This window comes from Microtus ochrogaster, chromosome X (genome assembly GCF_000317375.1).
Source record: "Microtus ochrogaster isolate Prairie Vole_2 chromosome X, MicOch1.0, whole genome shotgun sequence".
In the NCBI taxonomy this organism is placed as follows: domain Eukaryota; kingdom Metazoa; phylum Chordata; class Mammalia; order Rodentia; family Cricetidae; genus Microtus; species Microtus ochrogaster.
In genome coordinates this window covers 60339658-60351233 of record NC_022026.1, presented here as the reverse complement: position 1 = coordinate 60351233, position 11576 = coordinate 60339658, and the positions used below count along the sequence as shown (strand labels likewise).

The 11576-nt window shown below is 39.8% G+C and overlaps 1 protein-coding gene across 1 annotated transcript; it reads right to left on the bottom strand.

Moving 5' to 3' along the window:
• Positions 1-5991: 5991 nt before the first annotated feature.
• Positions 5992-6389, bottom strand: LOC101987337 (cytochrome c oxidase copper chaperone). Its single transcript, XM_005358935.3, has one exon. It carries the CDS (start codon positions 6307-6309, stop codon positions 6118-6120), a length of 192 nt encoding a protein of 63 aa, XP_005358992.1. The 5' UTR covers positions 6310-6389; the 3' UTR covers positions 5992-6117.
• Between the last annotated feature and the right edge of the window lie 5187 nt (positions 6390-11576).

Below are 11576 nucleotides of genomic sequence, written 5' to 3'. Positions count from 1 at the left end.
TCCTCATTGTCTTAGTAATTTTTATCAGTCTTATGTTTGTGTTTTCTTGAGCATCAATTTGCCATTTATCCTCTTTGAGTTCATTCCTTCTGTGTTCACTGAGCTGCTGTTCGCTGTGTGTGTGAGTGTGTGTTGACTGAGGTTTTCTGTTCTGTCTTGTCCTGCAGCTGTTAAGTCCCAAAGAATCACAAAGAGGTCTAAATTAGTTATAAACTAATTGACCTAGTAGCTCAGACTTCTTGTTAACTCTTATAACATATTAGCCCATTATTCTTGTCCATGTTAGACATGTGGCTCAGTACCTTATTCGATGAGGCAGTCACTTCTTGCTTCTTTTGTGGCTGGATCACAACTACTGATTGTGCTTTCCTCTTGCCAGCATTCAAGATTGTTTTGGCTATCCTGAGTTTTTTGTTTTTCCATATAAAGTTGATTATTGTCCTTTCAAGATCTGTGAAGAATTTTGATGGGATTTTGATGGGGATTGCATTGAATCTATAAAATGCCCTTGGTAGAATTGCCATTTTTACTATGTTGATCCTCCCAATCTAAGAGTGAGGAAGATCCTTCCATTTTCTGGTGTCCTCTTCAATCTCTTTCTTCAAACACTTAAAGTTCTTGTCAAATAGATCTTTCACTTCCTTGGTTACAGTTAACCCAAGATATTTTATGCTATTTGTGGTTATTGTGAAAGGTGATGCTTCTCTGATTTTTTTGTCTGCTTCCTTATCCTGAGTGTATAGGAAGGCAACTGATTTTTTTGGAGTTGATCTTGTATCCTGCCACATTACTAAAGGTGTTTATCAGCTGTAGGAGTTTTTTTGGTAGAGTTTTTGGGGTTGCTTATGTATACTATCATATCATCTGCAAATAATGAAAGCTTAACTTCTTCCTTTCCAATATGAAACCCCTTGATCCACTTCTGTTGTCTTATTGCTATTGCTAGAACTTCAAGCACTATATTGAAGAGGTATGTAGAGAATGGACAGCCTTTTCGTGTTCCTGATTTTAGTGGGATGGCTTTGAGTTTTTCTCCATTTAATTTAATGTTAGCTGTCTGCTTGCTGCAAATAGCTTTTACTATATTTATGTATGACCCTTGTATCTCTAATTTCTCCAAGACCTTCATCATAAAGGGATGTTGAATTTTGTCAAATTATTTTTCAGCATCTAATGAACTGATCATATGGCTTTTTTTTCTTTCAGTTTATTTATATGGTGGATTACATTGATAGATTTGCGTATGTTGAACCAGCCCTGTATCTCTGGGATGAAGCCTACTTGATCATAATGGATAATTTTTCTAATGTGTTCTTGGATTCGGTTTGCCAGTATTTTATTGAGAATTTTTGCGTTGATGTTCATGAGTGATATAAGCCTGTAATTCTCTTTCTTGGTTGAGTCTTTGTGTGGTTTTGGTATCAGGGTAACTATAGCTTCATAGAAGGAATTTGACAATGACTCTTCTGTTTCTATATTGTGAAATACATTAAGGAGTATAGGTATTAGGTCTTCTTGGAAGTTCTTGTAGAATTCTGTATTGAAACCATCTGGTCATTGGCTTTTTTTGGAAGGGAGATTTTTGATAACAGTTTCTAATTCTTCACGACTAACAGGTCTATTTAGATCGTACACCTCGTCTTGGTTTAGCTTTGGTATAAGGTACTTATCTAAAAAAATGTCCATTTCTTTTGCATTTTCCAGTTTTGTGGCATACAGGCTTTTGTAGTAAGATCCAATGATTCTCTGAATTTTCTCTGTGTCTGTGGTTATGTCCCCCTTTTCATTTCTGATCTTATTTATTTGCATGTTCTCTCTCTATTGTTTAATTAGTTTGGATAGGGGTTTTCTCCAAGAACCAACTTTTTGTTTCATTGATTCTTTGGACTGTTTTCTATGTTTCTATTTTGTTGATTTCCACCCTTAGTTTGATTATTTCCAGTCTTCTACTCCTCCTGAGCACGTCTGCTTCTTTTTTTTTTTTCTAGAGCTCTCAGGTGTGCTGATAAGCCCCCAGTGTATGCTTTCTCCGTTTTCTTTAAGTGGGCACTTAGTGCTATGAACTTTCCTCTTAGCACTGCTTTCATCATTCCCCATAGGTTTGAGTATGTTGTCTCTTTATTTTCATTAAATTCAAGGAAGACTTTAATTTCTTTCTTAATTTCTTCCTTGACCCAGGTGTGGTTCAGTAGCTGACTGTTCAGTTTCCATGAGTTTGTCAGCTTTCTGGGGGTAGCATTGTTGTTGCCTTCTAACTTTAATCAGTGGTGATCTGATAAGACACACAGGTGGACATTGTTTTTTTTGTATCTGTGGAGATTTCCTTTGTTTCCGAGTATGTGGTCAAGTTTTGAGAAGGTTCCATGAGCTACAGAGAAGAAGGTATATTCTTTCCTATTTGGGTGGAATGTTCTATAGATGGCTGTTAAGTCCATTTGCTTCTTTACCTCCAACAATTCTCTTAATTCTCTATTAGGTTTCTGTCTGATTGACCTGCCCATTGGTGAGAGAGTTGTGTTGAAGTCTCCTACTACTAGTGTGTGTGGTTTGATGTCTGCCTTGATTTTAGTAATATTTCTTTTGCATAAGTGGGTGCTTTTATATTAGCGACATAGATATTGAGGATTGAGACTTCATCCTGATGAATTTTTCTTGTTATGAGTATAAAGTGTCCATCTCGATCTCTTCTGATTGATTTTAGTTTGAAGTCAGTTTTGTTAGAAATTAGTATGGCCACACCTGCTTGTTTCTTAGGTCCATTTGCTTGATAAATCTTTTCCCAACCCTTTACTCTGAGTAGATGCCTGTCTTTGTTGTTGAGGTGTGTTTCTTGCAAACAGCAGAATGTTGGATCCTGTTTTTGTATCCAATCTCTTAGCCTGTGCCTTTTTATAGGTGAATTGAGACCATTGACATTAAGTGATATCAATGACCAGGGGTTGTTTACTCTGGTTATTCTTATTGTTTTTGGCAGTAGAGTTCGTGTGTCTCCCTTCTTTGAGTTGTGCTGGTGAAGAGTCACTAGATGCTTGAGTTATTGTAGGCAGTGTTGGCAATGTTGGTTTCCTTGGTTTGTGATTTTCCTTCTATTACTTTCTGTAGGGCTGGATTTGTGGCTACGTATTGTTTAAATTTGTTCTTATCCTGGAATGTCTTGATTTCTCCATTGATAGTGAATGAAAGCTTGGCTGGGTATAGTAGTTTGGGTTTGCATCCATGGTCTCTTAGTTTCTGAAGTACCTCTGTCCAGGACCTTCTGGCTTTCATGGTGTCCACAGAAAAGTCAGGTGTAAGTCTGATCGGGTTACCTTTATAAGTTACTTGCCCATTTTCCTTTGCAGCTCTTAATATTCTTTCTTTAATCTGTATATTTTGTGTTTTGATTATTATATGGCGAGAGGATTTTTTTTGATCCAGTCTGTTTGGTGTTCTGTATGCTTCTTGAATATTCAAAGGAATATCTTTTTTTTATGTTGGGAAAGTTTTCTTCCATAATTTTGTTAAAAATATTTTCTGGGCCTTTGAGCTGTGACTCTTCTCCTTCTTCTATCCCTATTATTCTTAGGTTTGGTCTTTTTATTGTGTCCCGTATTTCCTGAATGTTTTGTGATGAGAATTTGTTTGCTTTGCTGTCTTCTTTGATCAGTGCACTTATTTTCTCTATTGTGTCTTCAGAACCTTAGATTCTTTCTTCTATCTCTTGTATTCTATTGAATATGCTTGTTTCTGTAGTCTCTGCTCGTTGACCTAGATTTTCCATATCCAGCTGGTCTTCAGTTTGTGTTTTCTCCATTGCTTCCATTTCAGTTTTCAATTCTTGAACTGTTTCCATTACCTGTTTGATTGTTTTTTCTTGGTTTCCCAGGGTATCATGTACGTATTAACTCATTTCTTCAAACTTTTTGTTATGCTTCTCATCCAATTCTATAAGGGCGTTTTTTACATGTTGTTTAAGGGATTCTATTGCTTTCATAAAGTCAATTTTTTCCCTCTTCTTTTGTGTTAGGGTGTTCATGTCCTTCTGTTGTGAGATCATTGGGTTCTGGTGTTTTCATGTTGTTTTTCAGATTGTTGGGTGAATTCTTGCCTTGGCGCCTGCCCATCTCCTCCTATGGATGCTATCTAATGGGTCTTTTAAAACAGGATCAGGTTTCCCTGCTGGCCAGGGGCCCCGCTTACAAAATGCCCTCGCTCCGTTTCCTGACTCTCGCCGCGGGCCAAGATCCCTCTCACCACTCAGAAGGGTCTTCAGGACCAGGACCAGGCTCTCCGTTCACCAGGGACCTCACCAACAAATGGCCTACCACTCTGCAGGCAAGCCACCAAAACAGAGAAACTCCCAAGGCCCTCTGGCCCCAGCTCCCGACCCAGGGCCCAAACAGGCTAAACTGGGTGATCCCATGGCCCTGCTGAAGGGAGGGAGAGTGAAGGAGGCCCCCGGGGAACAAGTTGGGATGGGTCAGGGAGAGCGAGATCGCAGCAGAGGAGGAGCAGCCCCAGCAGAGGGTACCAGCCCTTGCAGACTAACCGGGGGCTCAAGGGGGTAGGGGAATGCCCCTGCTCCGTTTCCTGTCTCCCACCGTGGGCCAAGAACACTCTCCCCACTCAGGAGGGTCTTCAGGGACAGGACCAGGCTCCCTGTTCTCCCGTGGACCTCGCCAATAAAAGGCCTACCACTCTGCAGGCCAGGCCCCAAAACACCTACTTGATTTAATTGTAGTGGGGAGATCTGCTCTCAGTGTGGGCTTCACTGTTTCATGCTTGGACTATCCCGCATCCGCCGCATCTGCGTGCTGGTCTCCGCCGCTTGGGCCTGCATCCTGGTCTCCCTCTAACTTTCTTTAAAAAAATACGTTTAGAGAAGTTTCTTATAGCTCTTCACTTTTAAGCTTGTCCTTTTTTTCTGAATTATAAGTAAAAATGTACCTATCCTTCTTTTTCATTTCTATTTTTTCGTCAGATACTAGCCAAAATCCTAAGCATGCTTGTATTGACACTCTAGAAAATCTCACATTTCTCTGAGGACCTATATTACTCCTTATTCTAGTTGCTTGTTGACCTTTATGACTGAACCTGTCTGCTCTCTCAGACCCCAATTTATAAGACTTGACTACTTCTCTTTTCCTTATCCATCTCTCTCCTCTTAATAGCTGCTGAGAGTGAAATAGGAGTATACAGCAGGTGACAACTAGTGTTCAGCAGGTCATCTCACCAGACGAATAGCTCTCTGATGGAAAGCCCCACCAGAAAAGGCCATGGAGTTAGTTACTGGCTGTGATTTCTTTCATGTGCCACTGCATTTCTTCCATAAGAACTGCTGTTGGCATTTTCCCTCTGCTTATGTGTTTATCTTATGTAAATATTCCTTCTATTGGGCACACGTATAGCTGTGAATTGTCTGGAAGATGATTTCTGCTTAAGCTGTATAATTTTGATAAATAGAAATAATACTAAGATATCTTTCATTATTCAGACTGACATAAGAATGTAATAGTTTTTTCTCAGTCACAAAGACAGTTAATTTTAAACTTTAGAACAACTTCAAAAAATCTGGTTTTCCCTGGAGATGATATCTGGTTGCCCCTAGAGACAAATTCATGAGGTTATTTTCCTAGGTACTTATTGCTGATTCAAGGTCAGAGTTTGAAGCAACTTTAGTAGACATACTTTCTCAGCAATTGACTTTTCACACATAGTTCCAGCCTTAATTTATCTTATAGGCTCAAGGTTCAGGCAACTGTTTACTTTCTATCTGAGAACCCTAACCATCTAAACTATGTGCATGACCATGCATTACTCACTGTCCAGTCATGTAAACTCCCCAGCCTAAGAGAAACTATGTGACTTATCTTGTGTTATGAGAATGGGTCGGGCCCTGAGAATGTAACATATAATTGTCCAAAGTTTTGGGTGTGGGAGGAGGAATGAAGAGCTAATTAGGAAGCTGTGCTGAGCTATGTAGAGGAGTGAGAGAGATTTTTCAGAGAACACTTTCTTTTAGTCCTTTAATAAATTATAAATACTTTATCCACTTATCAAAGTGCATCAAGGAACTTCCAAAATATTTACTCTTCTTCATTCTTCAGGGATTTTTCATTCACAGCGTAGGCCACCACGTCATATCTTAAATCCCAGCGCTCGCATGCACTCCTTGTGGGCCTCGATGAGATGGCCACAGTGCTCTTCTCCTTTCTCGATGATGCACGCATCGCGCGCCTTCTTGGTCTCCGGGCAGGCGCAGCATGGCTTCAGCGGCTTCTTCTCCTGAGCCTCAGGTGGGGCAGGGCTGGCGGCGGCCAGACCCGGCATCTTTTCAGCGAGACGCAGCAGCGAGTGCAGACGCGCAAAGACCCCAAGCAGTGGCGATCCGCACTCACTTCCCGCAGTCACGCTAAAGGGAAATGTTAGGTTCTTAACAACTTTGAATAAGTGTAAACTCTCTGATCTTCAGACAAGTTGGAATAGGCTCACATTTTTGGGCCTCCACATATTCCTCCCTTTTTATTAATTTTTATAAAGCCCGAGCTTTTGCTACAGGACAGATTATCATGTCTACCTTAGGTGAACATTTTTTGCTGTTTTTTAGACTTACCTGTCTTTGGTAGAACCTGAGGGAAAAAGGTCTTACCCATCTCTGATTGCCAACCTCAGTAAGCGAAGGGTTAAGGGAGAGTGTATTTTTAGGTACCTTGTGCCTTTGAGTCAACTTTTTGTCAAGAGAGTTTACCAATAATGAGATAGTCATGTGTCAACAGATAATGTTTTGTGATACACATGCTCCTACATCTACAGTATCTCCCAATTAAAGGAGTGGAAGATCACCAGAGGTGGGAATGCCCTTTTGATTTTGTTCAGGGTGCTTTAAACACTCTTTAGCTGTATTAAAATCTAAATTTGTCTTATTAAACATAGTAAATCCAAGAACTTACTGGTAATGTCAAATTTCTCTTAGACCAGTTTTAATCTTTTTTAATCAGTAACATTTTATAGTGAAATAAAGCAGTTATAAACATTAACAGGTCAATATCATAATTCTAGTGTAGAAATTAACAATTAATATGCAATGTGTCAAATCACAATTCTCTTAAAGCTGTTCTAATCGAAAGACAAGAAAAACTTTCTGTGATGGGTGAGAGTCCAACTGCATTACTACTTTTAAGTAATTGTCCCAGTCTCTGAGCAGCAGCAAAAACCTTTAGGCTACCCTACCCTCTTCATTTTTGATGAGAGCCTTCAGTCACTCCTTGTAATGAGTCTTTTTAACCCAGAGAGGAATATTGAGGACAGCAGATTGAATACCACACTGGCAAAATGAGTTCTGTATCCTAAGATAAAGTGTGAATAAACTGTCAAATATTTAGTCAGTGTCCTTGAACTGGTTCCAAAGCAAACAAGATGTGCCAAGGTCTGGAAGTTTGTGCATCAGGTCCACCAAGAAACTAGGAGTCAACAGTCATCAACACAATCTTTTTTCCTTTCTCAGACTGCAGCATGATGTTGTAAGTAAGGACTACTGGTTTAGAAATCTTTCTGCTGTACACATAGTCATTTCATCAAACTTTGTTTTCTTCCTGTAAAAAAAGCACAGACATATCCTTGACCCCAAATTAATACAGGGTTGTATCCTTTACACAAGCCAGTGCAAGGGTCTTTCTACCTTGCTTTAGCAAATTTTACCTTGGTGTCATCATACTAAAATCTACCTGTGGCAGACTGCTCATGGATATACAGATTTAAGGAGCTTAGAGTTAAAAGAGAATGATTTAAGGCATTATGTAGTGACTGATGGTTTAATCCTCCTTATTTATTTATTTATTTATTTATTTATTTATTTATTTATTTATTTATTTGAAGTTGTGTAGTATGAGCACATTAATTGCATGCTTTTTTATTTTGTTTATTTTATTTGATAGTATTTTGTTTAGCAGCTTTCATAAGCTGCTTTGAGGAATTAGAATCATTGCTCCCCTTAATAGTTTTATGGAGGGGCTTAAGATCCTTTGTAAATAACAGTCCATAGGACCATAGCTATTAGATATTTTGTTGAAAGTTTATAAGCTATTTTCCTAATCTAAACTGTATATTTGCCTAGCTGACATGTTCAACTTGCTCATTTACATTTTTACAGACACCTGTTTAGGCTGTGCAGGGCTGTGTTGTGGCTCTCAGCTGATGCTGGGCTGCGCAGTGGGGTGCATGTCATGCTCTCTGCTGCTTGACCAGGTCCAACCAGGAACTTGGGATCAGGAAGCTAGTCCCTCATTGCCTGTTGTGCCTGGGCTGGGTGCCAGCTATGCTCAGTGGTCCTGCCACAAATAGTGGCTCAGGCTTTTAGGTGTCCATCAATGTGGCATCTCTGAGACTGCCGCATTCACAAGCTTAGGTGGGTAAAAAACTATTGCTTTGTTTTTTTACTTTTAGTTACCTCTGATTATTTATTTTAAATCTTGTAACCACAAAATTAGGAGAATCACAGAATTTCTTTATCAGGCCATGCTGCCTCTAGCCATTTCCTGCCAACCAGCTCTGGGCACAGCCATCCAAGCTTTTTTGTCATATGCTTTTCCTGGCTCCAAAGTAGCTCGGTGCAGGCCAGACTGAGCTGCCTTCATTGCGTGTGTGTGTGGCCTGATACAATCTCAGTGTTAACCCAGGCAATTGTAGGACTGTGTGCCTTGAGCTCCCTTCTCTCTTCCCACTCACTCAACAACAAGCAGAGGCTGTGGCTCTGTGACCATAGCCTGACTTTGTAAGGCACACCTTGTGTCCCGTGCTTCCATAATTCTTCCACCCACTCAGTTGCAGCAGATACAGCTACATGACCATAGCACTGGCTATTTTTGGGGATGAAGGCAGGGCTGCACTTCGGCCTTTCAGAGTCTAGGAACAGCCCAGAGCTGGAGTGGAGGATGTATACTGTTTATACAATTAACAATTTACAAACTCTAAAAATTTTTGAATTTGTTTCTGCTCCACCCTCACCTGTTTTGGCTTTCAAAATACATCTAAGGAAGTGTACTTAGTTGAATACTATTTCTTGTCCCATATTTACAAATATTTATAGCTTTACTCCCAATACAATCATTGCCCCTTTCTGTTAATTTTCTGTATTTACACGAGCACTCACCTTTTATTCTTACACCTGCAGTGTCTCATTTATGGGCAATGTCCATCATATTTTCCCCCTGTACCACTGGCCAAACATCTGTGCATTATCTGTCATGAGTCCTAAGCACCATGTTCCTGCACCATATGTAGGGAGTCACCCCCTGTTGGGCACCATATATCATGGGCCACCTTTTGTGGGTGACTTCTGCTGTGATACTAGCCTTGAAGAGTTTGTAAGTTCCAGAGTAGGGGTGAGAAGATTAGAAAGAACAGAGATAAGAAAGAATCACAGAGGCATGTGGAGGCCAAAGAGGCCAAAGGTCAGAGAGTTTGGGTTTGTTTTTAGTTTGAGATTATTGTACTTCTAACTTAAACAAAGGTCTCACCTAGTTGTAAATCAGAGTTCTGCTCTTTCAAGGGTATTGTCAACAGGTATGGCTAATTGCCAGACCTCATGCTCCTGAAATAGGAAAGTAGTTGGTTCTTACCTAAAACAAAAGTCTAAGGATCCAAGTAAGTTCCAGTTCCCTTTATGGAAATAATTTAGGATTCTACCCAGGGAGTGGTTTGCCTATGGAGTGTTTGTTCTAGGGCATGAGTCAAGGGCGTGAGTGATGAATGTACCCTGTGACTTTCAATTTGTATGTTAATGCAGTCCTTCTGTTCTACTCCTACCTTTTCAAATCAGGGGTATATTAAACTGTTGGAAATTAAACACAGACAAATTATCAATACTCACTGAAATTCTGCCCCAATACTATCCTATCTGTTTCTGAGTTTTATTATTTTTGTTCCACACCTTTGTATTCCTTACTATATTTCTAAATTTCTATGCCTCCACTCTGGAAGAAAGGTAATTTTTTGAGGCTGGCCTCCAATAGAAACATAAAATAGTATTGGGAGAGTAACTCAGTGCCTCTTGTAAACTGAATTTTGACTTTTGAGTTCTAAATTCTGAGTTTGTCTGTGTTTAATTTTCCATACACATTTATTTTTAATTTTTAAAAATACTGTCAGGTCCCCAGCGGGCCATATGGCGGCAGGCAGCAGGCTCTGGGAGCAGCCAGTCCCACTGGGAGCAGCCAGTCCCAGACAGAGACAGCTGCTGGTTCCCGGAGGTCCCACCTGGTGCAGTTTCCCAGTGGCCAGGGGCTGAGCAATCTGGTCCCACCATGCGGGAGGGTATGAGCAGGTGGCGGGTAGAAGGAAGATACATCATACAGAATAGAATTGATTATTTATTACTTAGAGGAAAGAGAGAGTGTGGGGGAAGAAGGAGAAGAGAAGAGAAAGACAGAGAAGAGGAGAAGCGGAGAGACAAGTGCGTGCAAAGAGGGAACAGTAAGAGATTCAAGATGGTGAAGAGAGGGGAGCAGGGGTCACCGGGAGTGGGCGTGGCTTGCCTCTTAAAGAGACAAAAACCATAACATTTGTAACCCAATACAAAAGGGGGGGGGAGAAGGCAAAATACTGCTTTAACATGATACAAAGAACAGCTAGAACAGTTACTTGTTTTAATACTTTGAGACATCAAGCCACTAATTTATGAGAAAAGCATTTTGTCCTTAGGCAGTAAACCCATCCTAGATCAAGTATCCTCAAGGCAGCCACTTCCAAGGTCAAACCTCTTATTTCAAAAGAAGGAGCAAAAGCAGGCTTGAGTTTTTTTTGAATTTAGGTTATGGTGGAGTGGATTTATCTCCATGGACCATCTTAATGTCCAAAATCCCAAATAACCACACCCTAGGTCAAGGTGTGTAGCCACAGTTATTATTAACAACTTTAAATAATCACAAACTCTCGGACCTCCAAACAGGATAAAATAGGTTCAAATTTTTGGGCCTTCACACTATTTCATATGTTAGTTCTAGTTTCAATGTTTTTGGGTAATCTGCATATAGATTTCTACAGTAGTTATACACGTTTACAATCCTACTATCAGTGAATAAAGGCTCTTCTTGTTCCAAGTCCCCATCAGCATTTGCTGCTGTTTCTTCTTCTTTTCTTCCTTTGTCCCTATTCATCTTCTTTCTGTTTTTAGATAATCATCCTACAAAGATATTGAATAATTTTTAAATATTTATTGACCATTTATATTTATTGTTTTGACATTTAGCTTATTTATTAATTAGATAATATATTTGGTGTTTAATTTTTTAACAGATCTTTATATACCTTAGATATTTGTCCCCTGTATAATGTGTAGTTGGTAAAAAGAAATTTCAATCCTGTAGACTTTCTCTTCACTCTGGTGACTGTTTGTAAGAAGCCTCCTATTTTCATGTAGTTCCATTTGCTAATCCTTGGTTTTCTTTCCAAGCAAGAATAATAAAAACCCAGAGTCAGATATTGGGGTTCAACCTGAAGATCAGAAAAGCAAAGAAGCCAGCCACTGGTTTTTACCTCTACCTCAGACCAAAAATAGGCAATACTGCTTCCGCAATTCCTCCTATTGAGAATGAGAGTGA